Here is a 15,780-nt window from a genome sequence, read left to right on the forward strand (position 1 = left end):
AGCATGTGAACAATTTGTTAGTATATATTAAGATTTAATAAAAACAATTTCTAAATTAAGGTGGGGAATATTAGTTTTTCACTTCATTTGCGCACAAAAAGTCAAAGAAAAAAGCTGCATAAGTAAGTTTTTCACTCAATTGTTCAAGAAGAAGTTACATTGAAGTTCTAATGAAACATTAGGTTAACATGATCAGTGATCACAAAACAAAGAAATAGTCAATCAATAATTAAAGAAAAAAAATTAGGTCTAAAATAAAAGATGTCGAGAAAGCTTTAGTCGGACCACCCCAACCCGAGCTCTTGGGAACACCAAAAAGTAGTCAATCATGTGCCTGGGATCCACTTTAGGCCACAATATTTTATCATGGGAAGCATCTTCATTAGAATTAAGATCATACGGATCAAAATTTACTTCCCAAACCTTTTTTGATATGTTCCAAGTTCAAAACCTCCCGCCATATCAGTAGTTCCCGCGGGTCCGTGGCGCAGCGCTGTATGTTGTCCCCTGAATGTAGGCAATTTCAAGGAGCCGAGGAACCAAGAATTGTGGGTGGGTGGAGAGGTGTAGATCGCGAATGACTGTTGCCAGCCCATCGAATTTCTCCTGCCTGCCGGTAGAGTGCGTTCACCGCGGTTGCGGTTGTAGTAGTGCACGTACATCATCGTAAACGTATGCGACTCTTCTGGTAATTGTCATCTTTTGTGCTCAAGCCCACCAGGTTCGACATTATTCGTGTTGTTAAACATTATTGTGCTAAAACATACCGGCTATATTTTTGCGGTTCTTTGCTGGAGGCTGAAGGTGATGAGTCTAAAAATCACCCGTACGTGTACTTTACTGTAAACATCCCAGCTTGTTGATAACTTCTCCTCGTACGATATCATTGTTTGTGAATAACTGAAAAATGCTTGGATGACATCTATGTTTTCAAAACACCGTTCTACTCACTACTATGGAGCCCCCGTTTAGCATCAAAACCCTTACTAAGGTTATGTTGACGGACCGGGTCAAACCGTTGCTAGTATAGTGATCTAAATTTGCCTATTGCCTGAAACTTAGAACAAAAGGTTGCCCATATCGAAACACTGTAATCTGATTTTTAATCAAAAATATACAGCTGTGGATGAACGGTCTTGCTACATTGACCTTTTAAAAACTTTAAAAAAGTGAGGCTAAACCACTGGTTTATTTTTAAATTTACCTTTGTAGCATTTGAGTTTCAATTCTCGAGTTTTAGTTTTCACACTTCAATTTTCATTTTTATTTTCTTCTTTATTGTTTTCAATCCAAAATTAAGGCAGATGATTGGCTTGCTTTATATGTGCCAATCGTAACCTTGCACCGCAATGAATGTCAGGGTTCATGGACTCACAATGGCCCAGGTCAAATCTTAAGTATACATCTATCCCAAAAGTAGGGGTTAAATTCAAAAATAAATTTTTAATATAATAGAAAATTTTTTGGTCTCTAAATTTTGTGTGGAACCATGATTTGGGTCACCTAGATTAATTAGCAGTCGACCCGTTGGATTTATAAGTAGTAGGGGAGGATATGTAAGCAAAGGCATTATTTAGAAACTCATATGTGGCATGTTGCATTTTGCTGATATTACTCTTGTCTTTTATTTTCAGAGCCTGCAATGATTTTGTAGCCTTTCGATACTTGTGGCCCCAATTTCTTGGTAAGTGGCACAACTCTACTTTTTTGGGACAACTCTTAAATTTATTACAGCTGCGGAAATTCAACCAGCTGAGAAATTTTGTGCAGCGTAACTGACTGCCTACAGTTTTTGGCATAAACTCCAGCAAACATAAAAAGAAGATGAGGAATGGAAAAAAAAAGAGGTGTCCTTGGCTGTTCCCTTGAAAGTCCAAGATCCTGAAGTCTTAGGATGCCGGAGGGCTTCCAGACCGATAGTCTGTTCTCTCCCGTCTGTGTGTGTGTGGCGCCAAACGCCCCCTGCCGCCGCCCCCCGCCCCCGCTGGACCCCGGTGGACAGAGCTGCTGACCATTGAGCCATGGGGGGGATATGGGGGGATCGCGTAGCCGATTTGTGTGTGTCTCTCGCTCTCTGTATCTACCGGGGACTCCGCGCTCCGCTCCTCATTGGCACTTCGGCCCGAGCCCCACCAGCCCCACCGCGGTGATGCAGTGCGTCGGGACTAGACGGCCGTTCGGCCGGACGGGCGTCGGCTATCTCCATTGGCAGTGGCGGGTGGCGGTCGCCAAGGCCGCCAAGGCTGCGACCGTCGAGGCGGGGCAAAGCGGGACGCCTTCCCCGGCCTTCCCCGGCTCTGGCCGACGGTATGCCGACGGGCCGGACAGTGAATTGAATGCTCGGCTGGAAATTGGACAGGGCGAGCCGTAGCGCGCTGATTCCGCCCATCCTTTCATCGCCAAGGACTGCCAAGGGACGCCCTGGGAGCGCGAGAGAGACAGAGCGACAACGGGGACGCACGGCAAAACGTGCTTTGTCGCGGCTAATGTGAGAGCGCGTCGCGAACCACCGCGGTTTCCAGCGTTCCCGTTCCGTCGGACCCGCGTCCCGACCTGCAACCGCGCGCCCCTAAATTCTCATCCCGCCTACCTCAACTTTGGCACGATTTATGTGCCCCGCTCTGCGCCAGGGCCGTGCATCACACACCGCGAACCGCTGGAGTTCGGACCGATGCGAAAGGGGAGGGGCCCTGGTCGAACCGCATCAATCGCACGGCATGGCACGGCATGGCACGGCTTGGCCATGGCGCCCTTTGCCATAACCCGCACCGCGACCGCGCTACCGCAGCCCAGAGCCCTGTCGCCGGGCTGGGCCCGCCGGCCGAGCCCCAAGGCCCCGCGACGGACTGGACTGGACTGGATTGCCTCCATCCCAAACGACCACCGCGTTATCTCACTCCGCAGAGCGATTCTGGGAGTCGTTTTCGTCGCGCTGTCTCTCGCGCACTCATGGGGCGTCCCGTGTAGGCGCGAGAAAGACAGAGCGGCGTAAACGACTCTCGGAGTCCGCCTGGCTGACCGGGCGAGCCACCCCCGGCCCGCAGGCTGGGCTGGGCTAGGCTTGGCCGCGCCGTGGCCCCACCGCGGCCCCACCGCGGGCACGGAGATGGCCCCTCGCGGGGCCCTGACAGATAAGGCCCCGTTTACAGTGTTCGGCAGCCCGGCCGACCCGGTCGGGTTCGGCCTTTCGGCCGTCGGCCGCGGAAAACTGTCGTTGCCGGTTTGGGCCGATAAACGGCTTGGCGGCTTTGCTCGGCGTTTGTCAGTGCACCGACTCGGTGTAGTACTGGCTGTCGTGGCGATGCACTTCGCTCCGCAGCCTCGCCGTTTGCGCTGTGCTGCTGGGATGCATTTTGGCTTCCCGCTTTCGCACAGTGTGGCGGCAGAGCATGCGGGGCTCTTGCTCTTGCTTCTGGCACGGCCGGTGGGATGGACTTGCGATGATGGATCCTTGCGGGGTATGGGGCGGGGCGGTCTCAGGAGTCGGTCGTCTCCGACGCTGGCCAGAGCTGGCCGGCCTCGCCTCCCGGACAGGTTCTCACAGGGCGGTGGGCGTGCCCACCAAGTCCACCACGCTGAATCTAGAATGGGAATATTTCCACTTTGTTTTATGTAGCCAGCCTATGCTTTGCTGTGCGTGTTAAACTCGATTGGGCTTCGCAGCGGGCCGGTCTTTAGCGCGCTCCCCGCCCCCGCCCCTTTCCCCCACGCGGCGGCACCGCGCGGCCTATCGAGGGCTAAACGCGGCCCCAAGTTTACGTGAAACTTTCAGAAATATCAAAGAGGGGTGTGCGTGTGTTTTCCTCGCGAGCCGGCCGGCGTCGCTGTCTGCTGGCGCCCTCTGGCGGCCGCGCGGCCAAGCGGGCGCGCCGCCGGGGAAGGGGGAGGGGGAGGGGGAGGGGGCGTCGCGGTGTGGCGGGTGGAGTATCGACCGAGCCGGCGAGCCGCCGGGCCCCTCCCACCCCTTCGCCGTCGTGCTTGTGGACACGACGATATGGCGTGGCACGGCACGGCACGGCACGGCACGGCACGTCGTCTTCCAAGACCGAAGCCCTCATTATCGCGTTTGAGGACGTCCGGGCGGCCCCGGCGGCCCCGGCTTGCAAAGTCATGCAAGCCCGCCGCATGTCGCCGCCACTTGTTTTTCATTGCTGCTCCGCGCGGTCTCGAACCCGGGGCTGGCTCACTTGGCTGTGGCCGCGTGCGACTGGCGTCCCCGCTTGACGGCAGACGGGTCCATTGTCGGCAGGTGCAGCACTCCGCTGCAGGTGCGCCAGTGCTCGCTCCAGGACGGCGGCTCCAGCACTCCAGCTTATCCGGCCGCGCGCTGTCTCGTTTCCCGCTCCGCCCCGCCTCTCCGCGGGGGACATTTGTACCGAAACTTCGCACCGGAAGGGAAAAGAGAGGAGAAACTCGGCGCTGGGCGCAACTTTTCTTTTTGAGGCCATCGGAGTTGTTGGATCGGGTGGCTGGGGTGTAGAGTACGCCCATCACAATGTTTGCTCCCCTCCCCTCCCGTCCGCCTCCTCTCTACATCGCCCCAGGTGTTGAGGATGTTGGGCGTCCCAGCTTTTCTCGGAGGAAAGCGGAAAGCACACCCGCGGCCGCCGCGCCCCCTTCCGGCGCTTCCGGGCGACCTTCAACTTCAACAGCGCTGGAGTGTTTGTGGCTTTGGACCCGCAAAGCGGGCCAGGCGCGCAAAGCCCTGTGCTAACTAGCTAACTGAATTACTCAGCAACTTTGGCGAGAATTCCCGCCGGACCGGGCCGCCGGATGGACTGGAGCTGGAGTCGCGGCCGTCCGTGTGATCGGCGCGCACCCCATGTCCGCCATGTCCCTCTCGGCCTCGCGCTCCGCCCACGTGTCCTTTTTCTCTGGGTCCGGCCGCCCCCACCTCCTCACGTCTCTATCTCTACCCGCAGACCGATTCCGAGAGTCGCTTTCGTCGCTCTGTCTCTCTCGCACTCACGGGGCGTTCCGAATGAGTGCGAGAGAGACGGAGCGATTTCGGAATCGGTCTGCAGAGGTAGCCGAAGGTGCTCGTCCGTCCGTCGGGGCGCCGCTGCTGTCTGACGGGGGATTTATCGTATTGACACGGGCGAAGTGGGCCAAGTGGGTGAAGTGGCGCGGAGGAGGCTGCCGTGAAGTGGGGCTGCCAAATTCTTTTCTTTGTTCCGTGTGTCTGTCTGTGTGGCGGACACGTGACCCCACCTGTGCCCCCCGACCGTCGCCATGACGACGGCGATGTAAGCGGGGGCGCCGTACGTGTTTAAACACACACACACACGCACACGAGTTTGATCCGCCGTGTTCAGGTAGTCGACGTGGCCGCCGTCCTCTCGCGCCTCTCCGTGTTCGTTTGCTTTCGGTCGGTTTGCTCGGCGAACTCGAAACGCCGCGCCTGGCCCGCAAAGCAAACGCTTATCAGCGCGATCCCGTTTGCATTCATGCACGAATGTGTGTGTGTGTGCGGGTGTGTTTGTCGTGCTCTCACGCCGCGCCCTTTGTGTGCAGAAAGGAGCCGGACACCACATTGGCTGCGCTAGCTGCGCCCTGTGTTGCACCAGAAGGCCCCGAGGGCCGTGCGCGGCGCGGAGGGTGGCGGGCGGGGCGGGGCGGGGCGGGGTGGGTGCGGCGCCACGCGGCGCTCAGTCGTGTGCGCACAGCCGAGGCGGCCGGGTCGGTACGGAGAGCGGAGGGACGACGCCGCCGCCCTTCTCGCCCTTCGCCACGCCGGCTCTGGCACCGCGCGTCCGCGTCGACCCCCCTCTGCCGCGCCGCTTGGCCGCCCCGCGCGCCGCCGACGCACCGCGCCGAGCCGCGCCGTTGAAGCGCCGCGCCGCCGGGTCGCGCAACTCCGCAGGGGTGACTGTACGTTTTAGTGTTGCTTTTGGCCGGCTGTCAGGATGGGCGGTGCTCCCCGTCGCCAGTACCGGCGGTGCCCGGGTACCTCGGTGCCTCGGTGCAGTGCCCCGGCACGGTGCCCCGGCACGGCCCAGCGGGATGGGGATGGGTGGTCATTACGGGGGCGGTATGCGGGCCCACGCCGCCACGCCGCCACGCCGCCCGGGGGCTCGACGGCCGCGCCTCCCTCCTGTCCCTGCCCTTGCCTTCCCTCCGGTGTGTGTTTTCCATTCCGCCGAGGTTTATCTTGGCGGGGATCGCGTCGCTGCTGCTCCCTGCCGCGCCTCGCCGCGCCTCGCCGCGCCTCGCCGCGCGGTGCTGCGGGCCATCCCTTTGCCGCCAAAAGCCGCGCGGAGCGAGCGCCTTGCAGCGCCTAGCGCCCGGCCCGGGGCTCATAGCCTGGGAAGCACCCCTTGGCGTGCGGCTCCGCGGCCGCCACGCCGAGCGCCTTAAAAATTCCTGGCGAATCCTTGTGGTGCACCGGTGCGGCAGCTTGTTGTTGTTGTTGTGGTGGTTTTGTGTTGTTGTCTCGCTGCAGAGCTCTTCGCACCCCGAGGCACGAGGTCGGCCTTTGAGAGAGGACTTCTCCTCGGTGCTCGTCGTCGGTCGGGCCGGACTGGAGGTCGGCCAAGCCAGGGCCCTGGGTTCTGGGTTCAAACACCGCTCCTCCGCCGCCTTTTCGCCGCTCCTTTCTGGGTCCGCCGTGATGGCGCACGTCCGTCCTATTCAGCCCCGCATCTGCATGTCGAGCCCGCCAACCCGGCAGCCACTCCGCCTTGCCCTGCCCGCGGCGCGGCCCCCCGGGCGCTGCGCTTTTTCTGCCAGCCCTGGCTGGCTGGCTGGCTGGCTGCGGCAGAGCGCGCCGCCGCCGGGTCCTTTGAGAAAGATGGATGAATGGCTGCATTAGGGCGGATGTAGCGCCAGATTCCCCCGGAGTAAGGGGCGGAACAAATAAATTGGCGGGCTGGAGCGAAAGGCTGGAGCGAAGGGCTGGAGCGAAGGGCTGGAGCAAAGGGCTGGAGCGAAGGGCTGGAGCGAAGGGCTGGAGCGAAGGGCTGGAGCGAAGGGCTGGAGCGAAGGGCTGGAGCGAAGGGCCGGAGCGAAGGGCTGGGGCAAAGGGCTGGCTGGAGGGCCGCCGTGTTGCGGCAGGTCGGCCCGCCCAGCCCCGCTTGGATTAGCGCGTCAGTTACCCCCCTTGGGGCACCGCTGGCACCGCGAACGCCCCCCCCCCCTTTCCAGCAGATTGCCCTTCCGATTCGGCCAATCCCAAACGGCGCTTGGCTTGACAGACTGTGCCATGGACTGCTGCCCGCCCCGCCCCGCTGCCACCACTCACTCCGTGGAGGATTCAATCCCGAATCCGGGGCGGTGGCAGCGGTTGCGTTTCGCGGCGGCGCGCCTGCCCGCCGAACTGGCTGGACTGGACTGGTCTGGCCCGGGGCTTCGTCCCCAGCCCAGAGGGCGGCCGGGGCGCCCGGACAACTGGCGCTGCTGTCAGTAATTGGGTGCGGGCAACTGTTTTGGGTGCTCCCTCCCCTCCGCCCTCCCTTATCCTGGGATTGCGCTGTGGGCGAGGCCGCACTGTGAAATTTTTGGTTGTCACTTGATGTTTCTTTGTTGACACGCCCATGCGACATTGATGGGAGCTTTGACAATGGAATGTCACCATATGTGATGAAAGTGATGAAAATGTCAATGTGACGACGAATTCTTACAGTGGCACCGCGTTCGTTTCGGACGGAGACGATGCTCGCTGTGGCCGCGGCCGAGACCCTCATCGTGCAGCCCAACGTCCTGGTTCACTCCTCCTTTTTCTCTCCGCGCCCTGGTGCGCCTTGCGCGCGCTCTTGCGACGCTCGTGTGTCCCCGTGGGGCCGTGGGGGCTCTTTAGCAGTGGCGCGCCACGCCGAGCCACGCCGAGAGGGGAGGGGGCGGTGCGGAATCGCATCGCACAAATTGCGGGCCCCCGTAACGGTCCCCGGTTCGAGTCCCGGCGAAGCGCTCTGCCGCTCTGCGGTGCGGTGACTATTCGGGAGAGTGCTGTGGCACGGCCGCACAGCCGCACGGCACAGCGCGCGGCGCGTTTGTCGAGGGCACTCTGTCTCTGAAATGGCATCACGTTTGTACAATTGGAGGCCGTCGGCCACTACGTGCGCCAGCGGCCGCTCCCAACAAAATAGCGCGCTGCGTGCGCGTGTTTCTGCTCCCACCGCATTTTTTGCCGTTTTTGTGTTGTTGTTTTTTTGTGGTCACCTGTGCCGTGCAGAGTCCGTGCCATTGAGCCGGGCACGGTTTCGCGTGTTTTTCACCGCGACCGCGTCGAAAAAAAGCCATCTTTCCATTTTCCTCGCGCTGCATTATTAACAATGACAACAACGGCAGCGTCAACAACAACAACAACAACAAGACGATCAAGACGCGACGCGCCGCTTGGCGCACTGCACGGCGGCGGGGAGGGAAAGAAAATGTCAGAAAATGGCGGCCGGTGACCGCCTCACCTGGCGGCGCCTCGCGGCGCCTGGCGAGGGCGAGGCCGATAGGTGGCGCGCTGTCTGTCTCTCTCGCACCTTCGAGTCTGCCGCGGCGCATCGCCAGGCACCGCACAGTGGGCCAGAAGACCGGTGGAGCGGCCAAAGTTCGAGACGCGTTTTGAGCTCCAGAGTCGCTAAATGGGACTCGAACCGACCGTGTGACCCCACGAATGGATTCCTCGTTCGGAGAGCTATCCATTGGTCGGTTGAGTCCCATTGAGCGACTCTGGAGCTCAAAACGCGTCTCGAATTTTGGCCGCTCCACCGGTCTTCTGGCCCACTGTGCACCGCGAGGTGCGCCGTCTTTTCACTGCCGCCCTTCGCTGTGCACTGTGCACGTGCTCGAGGTCGCCGTCGTCGCGGTCGTGGTGGTCGTCTGGCGGCGGCTTGGCGGTCCCCGATCCTCTTCCCTCGATTCCCCAATTGGATGCGGGACTCCTCGTGGGGATATGGATCGGGACTCGGCCCGCCCCGCCCCGCCCCGCCCCGCCTCCATTTCTCGCGCGTCGTAGTCTCATTTCCCCGGCGGAAGTCGTGGCATATCGTGGCGCGCGACGGCGTCGTGGACGTGCCCGTCGCGCCTCCCCCTCCCCGCCGAGTGCCCCCGAGTTCCTCTTCGGCGTGCCTCTGTGGCGTCTATAAAAGACAGGCGCGGCGCACATGCACACGACCCGCGGGCCGCGGGCCTGCGAGACAAAACGCCCCGGGGAACGGCGACCATTCGCTCGTATCAGGTTCGGGGTCGATGGGAGCCGAAATTGGATCGCACCGGGACGTGGTTGTCCTGGTTAAACTCTGCTGAGGTTGGTGCGGGGCGGTGTTTGTGTGTGCCCTCGGCTTTGCAGTGTAGGCCTTGCTCCAGGTAACGCTTGTGCCGTTCCCCTGAGGGCTGCCCCGCCCCGCCCCGCCCCGCCCCGCCCCGCCCCTCGACGCGCTGCTGTTTGCGCCTGGTGCCGTCGGGGCACTAATAATGTTTCGCGTCTGCGCCGCCCCGGTGCGGTCCCTCTGCGGCCCGGCAAATTTACCATCGTCTTCCTCAGCCTGGACCGGCTCTGTTAATTAAAACCGCGAAAAAAAAAATCATCTAAATTTAACTTTTTTTGTCATTTTTTTTTCCGCGCTGGATCCCAGTAACGTCTGACGGACGGACAAAATGGGGGACGTAAATCAAGGGAAAACGGGAACGGGTTCTGGCGGGCCTGGCGTGACCGGTGCGGTGAAGTGGGAGCGCTGCCGGAAATGTTTCCATCGGCTGGACGGCACCGCGGCGCCACGGCCCCCGCCACGGCGGCTCCCCAGTGAAGCCGTACGGGTGTCGGATGCTCTGCCTCGCTCCGTCAGTAGGGCCATTCCGCACAGCGTCGCCTCGCTCTGTCTCTCTCGCACCCATTCGAGCCATCCATGGGTGCGAGAGAGCGCGCGGCAGGGCCCGCCGTCCCGTCCCGTCCTTCCACTGCATCGCGGACTGGGCTTCCGACCAAAGCACGACGCCCCACAGTGGGCCAGAAGCCGGTGGAGGCGGCCAAAAACTCTAGACGCGTTTTGAGCTCCAGAGTCGCTAAATGGGACTCGAACCGAACGTGTGACCCCACCAATGGATTCCTCGTTCGGAGAGCAATCCATTGGTGGGGTCACACGCTCGGTTCGAGCCCCATTTAGCGACTCTGGAGCTCAAAACGCGTCTAGAGTTTTGGCCGCCTCCACCGGCTTCTGGCCCACTGTGCGCCCGCGCCCTTGCGCCTCGCCGCCCTGCAGACTGATTCCGAGGGTCGCCGTCGCACCCACACGGAACGCCCCGCGAGTGGCAGCGCGACGAAAACGACTCTCGGAATCAGTGTGCCAGGAGCTGGCTGACGGTCGGCCCGGAGAGACGAGCAGGCCGGGAAAAAGCATCGGGGCCAGAGCGCCGCGCGCAGCAGGTTGCTTGCACACCGGAAAAGAAATGGTCGTTTGAGGACACTGCAGCAGCGCGGCCGACTGCCATCCGCACCTGTTCCCTTTAACGACGGCCGTAAGGATGCTAAGCGGCACGGCGAGCCAGTCGAGCCAGGGGGCAGGCCTCGGCCGGGCCGTGCGACGCCGGCTCGTTTTATCGCAGGACATTGCTTTATTGATCCCACGACGCGTGCCTCTTCCTTTGCCTGCAGACTGACTCCGAACGGTCGTTTCGTCGCGCTGTCTCTCTCTCTCCCCCACGAACGCCTTGCGAGTGCGAGAGAGACAGAGCGACGGAAGCACGTTTGGGAATCCGCCTGCAGAGCAGCCGTTGGGTTCGACGGGCACAAAGGGAACGGCGCGGGGCGGGGCGGGGCGGCCTGCAGTCGGGGCGGCCTGCCCGCAGGCGGACTCGGAGTGGGCGGTCTCTCTTTCCCCCTCTCTCACTCACGGGGCGTCCCTCTGGGGTGCGAGAGAGACAGGCCGACGAGGCGCCCCGTTCGGCATCGGCCTGCAGACGCCGCGGGGCTGGAATCTCAAAGCAAAGCCAAGCGGAGCATAGCGCAGGGCCGACGGCGAAAGCAGCGAAAAGCCCCGGCGTCGTCGTCCTATCGCTCCGTTTTTCTCGGTTACCCTTTGAAGTGAAGGGAGCGGCGCATGTCGCATGAGCGACGTCGCTGCCTCGCGCGCCGCGCGCAGGGCGTTCTCCGCTCTCCGCCCGCTCCGTCGCCGCGGCGTGCGTGCGGGCGGGGCGGGGCGGGGCGGGGCGGGGCGGGGCGGTAGGCGCGCCGATAGAGGCGGGGTGGCATGCTCAGCGCTTCCCCTCCCCCTCCCTCCCCTCCACATCCTTGTAACGTATTTCTGCGCGGAAGTAATGCGCTCTACACCCCGTTTACGGCCCGGCTCGCCCCCCCCCCCGCCCCTTCCACCCTTTTGCGCCCTCGGGGCGGCGGGTCCCGCCGCGAAGCACGGGGCGTGCGACTCGACATTCCGGGCTGCGGCTCGGGCTCGCGATGGAAGGCCAAAAAGTGGAGGCCAGCCAACCCCATTCCGCATTAACATTTTTCTTTATGCCCCTCTTCAGCGCCATAACCACCCTCACGGCCTCGGCGCCTCGGCTCTTGCCGCCATGGCACGTACCATGTGAACCGCCCCGCCCCGCCCCGCTCCGCCCCGCCCCGCCTTGGCTGCAGGAGGCAATTAGGGGAAGCCCCGGCGCTGGCGTGCCGCTGGCGAACGTCGACGAGGCCCTGGACTTGGCGGTCCGCGAGGTTTCGCGAACGCGGCCGCCTCGCCGCACACCTGCGACGCCCGGGCCGGCCGGCCATTTCTCTCGGCGCAAATTGTCCGCTCCTCGTTCATCATTGCGCCCGGACAGGCCGGACGGGCCGGACGGGCCGGACGGGCCTGCAGCGCGTCAGCGGCACGCCACTGTGGGACGTCTCGGGACGGGCGGCAACTCTAGTCGCCTGGCGCCGCGCGCCTCGGAGGAGAGCGCCCGGCAGCGCGGCAACGCGGGGACTGCGCTGCGGTAGGGTTGCCTACCTCGCAGGCGTTGGCCGCTGCCGCCGGCCTGCTCGGCGCTGGCGCGTCGCGGGGGAGCTCGTGGGAGGGGAGGAAGTCCTCGAAGGGCCTCGCCTCTCTGCAGGCCGTGCCGGGCCGTGCCCTGCCCTGCCGTGCCCTGCCGTGCCGCGCCGTGGCAGTGAGTCGGTTTTATTCATCCCGCGCGTTGTGTGTTGGCGGCCCTGCATTATTCAGGCCGTCATTTGCGGCGGATCGAAGCGAACCTGGCGAACAGGGACGAAGCACGGCCGGGTGCCCACACTAGGGCCGCCGCCCCGCCGCGGCTCTAGGGCCTTGTTGTAGCGCATTGTGAGTCGCGGCGGCCTTGCAGCTCCTGGGCGGCGAGGCCGCGGCCGTCGGCTCCATGCACGCACGCCACCTGAATGAGTGTTGTCGGGGAGGCTGGGCCTGACGTGTCCGAAATGGGGCAATCAGGGCGTGGATACCGTGGCCTCGGCCTGGCCGGGCGTCGCGGGGCGGCCCCAGAATAGGCCTGACAGCCGGCAGATTGGGGTGGCTTGCTTTCGTCGTTCGTCCCTTTGAGCGCGCGAGTTTGCCCGCAGCCAGATCCCAGTGTACAGCACCAGCCCGATGCCAGCCTAGGCCCGCCTAGCGTCTAGCATGTCCAAGGCCATCATCGCCTACCGAGTGTGAGTATCTTGCCTTCCTCTTTTGCTTCCTGTTCTGTTTGACGTCCTGGCGGCCCGGCGCGGCGCGGCCTCTCGCAGCCGCCCGATGGACACTGGCCTGGTGGTCCCCGACTCGCCTCGCCCTGTGATCTGCCCTGCGCTCTCGGCTGGAAGGGGAAAGGGCCGCGGGGCCGCAGCCACCCGCAGCTTGTGATGTTTGCCCCGCCCCGCCCACACGCCAAGCCCCGCCCCGCCCCGCCCCGCCCAGCCACGCCACGCTGCAGAGTCGATTGTGGAGTCGAGTCAAACGGAGTCCACCTGCCCGGCCCCTGGCGCCCTTGGTCCTCATGGCCCGCCACCCGCAGTCTGGACAAGCTGGACCGAGCTGCACGCGAAAAAGAGAACTTTGTTGTGGTGATCGACTTTGTTCGAATTCGATGGCTATGCAATCAAAAAGCTGATCACCACACCACAACAAAGTTTTTTTTCTTCTCATATGGACGCCCCTACGCCCCCTTGCCAGTTCTCCCATTCTCCGAGTGTCTGCCCTTGCAGTGCCCCGCCCTGTCCCGCAGCATTAGGGGACGGGCGCTAAGCAGGCCGTTAATTAATTTGAAACAGCAACACGCGACGCGCTGCCGACGCGAAACGCGATGCGGTGGGCTGCGCGTGGCGCGGCGTGGCGCGGCGTGGCGCGCTCGACTCCCCTTTCCCCGTCGGGGTGTCGTCGGCTGGCGCCACAAGTCCCCCGGGGAGCAGAGAAAAAAATAAAAAATAAAAACGAAAACAAAAGATGACGACAAAAATGTTCTGGATCGTCTCTGCGCCGGCATGGATCGCGTTTCGTCTTTTTACGGCCGATTCGGCCCGGCTGCCTCGCTGCCCCGCTGCTTGAGGGTTGGGCACGCGGCGCAGCCAGCGCACAGCGCGAGCACAGCGCACCCTCCCCGCTGTCGATTCGGTTTTGTGGACGTCGTCCGTCCGTCCGCTGTCCGTTGGCCCCGGTCTGTCCGTCCGTCCGTCCGTCCGTCGGTACGCGCTTTACGATTCTGATCGCACTCGTGTTCCCCGATCGCATTAGCCGTCCCCGCGGTGCCCACCATGGCGCACCATGGCGCACCATGGCCCACCACGGCCCACCATGGCCCACCATGGCCCACCATGGCCTACCATGGCCGCGCCGTGGTGGTCGTTTTATTTACAACCTCCCCGAGCCGCCGCCGAGCACCGTGCTTTCGTTTTATCCCCCAGCCGGCTTTTTATTTTCAGTTTACGTACAACTATTTTTTATGTTTTTTACTTCACTGTTAAAAAATTCGGATTGAAATTTCAAAACATGTTAATGTAATTATTATCACTTTTCTGTTATGAAATTTCATGGCGATTTTCTGCAATGAAATAAATTTCATTGCAGAAAATCACCATGAAATTTCATAGCAAAGTGTTGTGAAACTTCATTAAATTGTTAATGAAAATTCATATGCAAGTTTTGACATTTTATTTCCATTTGTGGTATTGTTTTTCATAAATGGGTAATTTAAACTCGACCGGTATCTTGACTCTCAGGCCAACACCAGTTCCAAAAATTGCAAGCGGGCTAGGTCCACCTTAGATATAGATCTTAACCCGGAGTGATACTCAGTCAGATGAGTTGGTGGCATGTTGTACCACAACCACGAGGAGGCCTTCGCTGGACCTAACCCAATGGCCGACTGTAGGCGCCAGCGAGTCGCAACATGGTTCTGCGTTTTTCTCGACTTCAGAGTAATATTTTGTTTAACACTTTTAGCATACGTCTAGAGTAGATATTCACTTAGGTAACCAAGGATAAACTTTTGAAAAAAATATTGATTTTACTTAAATGAATAGGCAAAACTTACAAGTGAACGAACACGGCACTCCGAGCGCCACCTAGCGGCAGCTTCTTGAAACCTGACTTTGAGCCCAGGTGGCTGGCAGGCCGCACCATGTGAGCAGTGGATTGACCACAGTTTGCGTTAAATGATACTAAAATTCATTTTTGGTGTGACGTTTGATTTACTACTTATATTATCACGCTACATTTACTCAGGGAAGAGCATAGGAATATTCCGAATCACGATTAGGTTCTAACTCAGTCAAACCTGAAGTTTCTTCCACCCGGGCAATGTAAGAGCCATCAAAACCTGCCCATCACAAGTCAAAGACCGACATGAAATTTTATATCTTGGTTATGAATTTTCAGAACCACACTAAATTTGTAGTTTCACGTTTTGACTTTTCATCAAATCTCTTGACGTTTCATTGCAGACTTGATTTTTCAAGGAGATATTATAACGTTTCATGAAATGTGTTCTGACATTTCATTATATTTATGAAATTTTATGGCCGCTATGAAATTTAATGGCGTTCATGAATTTTCAATGCATATTTGTAATGAAAATTCATAACATTTTTAACAGTGTTTCACCCTCAATTGCTTCTTAAAATGTGCGCCAATCCTCTCCTTCGTTTTAACCAATGAATGGCTTGATTGCTTTTTATTGCGTTTTCTCTCTCGTTTTATTGTACGCTGGGGCTCTGCTTGATGAGTGCCCTGTGTGAGTGTACGCGCGGTGTGTGTGTGTGTGTGTGTGTGTGCGTGTGTGTGTGTCCGTCTGTCTGCCTGTAGCGGGGATGTGTGTTTGTCCCTCCCAGTCCTTTGCAGCACACGGGTGCCTCCGGGTACAGGTCACTCGGGCCTAACGTCCCCCCTCCCCTCCCCCTCCTCCTCTCCTCTTCTGCTCTCTGTCTATCTCTTTCTGTCTCTCTCTCTTTCACCCGCACACACGTGCACACGTGCTCGCGGGGACGCGTGGGCAGACCCATTGCAATGGGGGCACGGCAAACTACCTCAAGACTGGGTCTTGTTCTCGGTCTTGTTGGTCAGGGTCAGGCTAGAACATCATTAATTTAACTTTGAATTCACTTTATTTTCCTCAAATCTTGCTGCAAAAAGTTTCCATTTTTCTTGCACAATGTTGGTATAGTCACGGAAAACAGATTCGGGGGCCAGGCTGATTTGCCCAGGACTCGGGGGAAGGGCGTAGTGGATTGTGTTGTCCAAAGAATGAAACAGTTTAGTTTACGGGCCTTTGCCGATGGCGGCGGCTTCCGTGACCTGGCGCCGCCTGGCGCGCTGTGCGGGCAGCCCTGGCAGGGCTGGTCGACGCGTGCGTGCGCGTGCGTGGGCCGCGGCC

General features: G+C 60.1%; 1 protein-coding gene across 8 annotated transcripts in view; it reads left to right on the forward strand.

Annotated features, from left to right (window-relative positions):
- The first annotated feature begins 573 nt into the window (after positions 1–573).
- The window catches only part of LOC117653168 (kinesin light chain), a 53,426-nt gene continuing 38,219 nt past the window's right edge, over positions 574–15,780 (forward strand). For 2 of the 8 annotated variants that reach the window (XM_034398631.1, XM_034398630.1), the window contains exon 1: positions 12,497–12,583. In XM_034398631.1, coding sequence (XP_034254522.1) covers positions 12,555–12,583 — 29 coding nt within the window. In that variant the 5' untranslated portion in view covers positions 12,497–12,554. Of the gene's footprint in view, positions 827–968; positions 992–1,634; positions 1,685–12,489; positions 12,584–15,780 lie in introns of those variants that run through there. The other 6 variants (XM_034398624.1, XM_034398625.1, XM_034398627.1 and 3 more) reach the window with 6 other exon arrangements.

This window comes from Thrips palmi, unplaced genomic scaffold (genome assembly GCF_012932325.1).
Source record: "Thrips palmi isolate BJ-2018 unplaced genomic scaffold, TpBJ-2018v1 HiC_scaffold_8, whole genome shotgun sequence".
Lineage (NCBI taxonomy): Eukaryota > Metazoa > Arthropoda > Insecta > Thysanoptera > Thripidae > Thrips > Thrips palmi.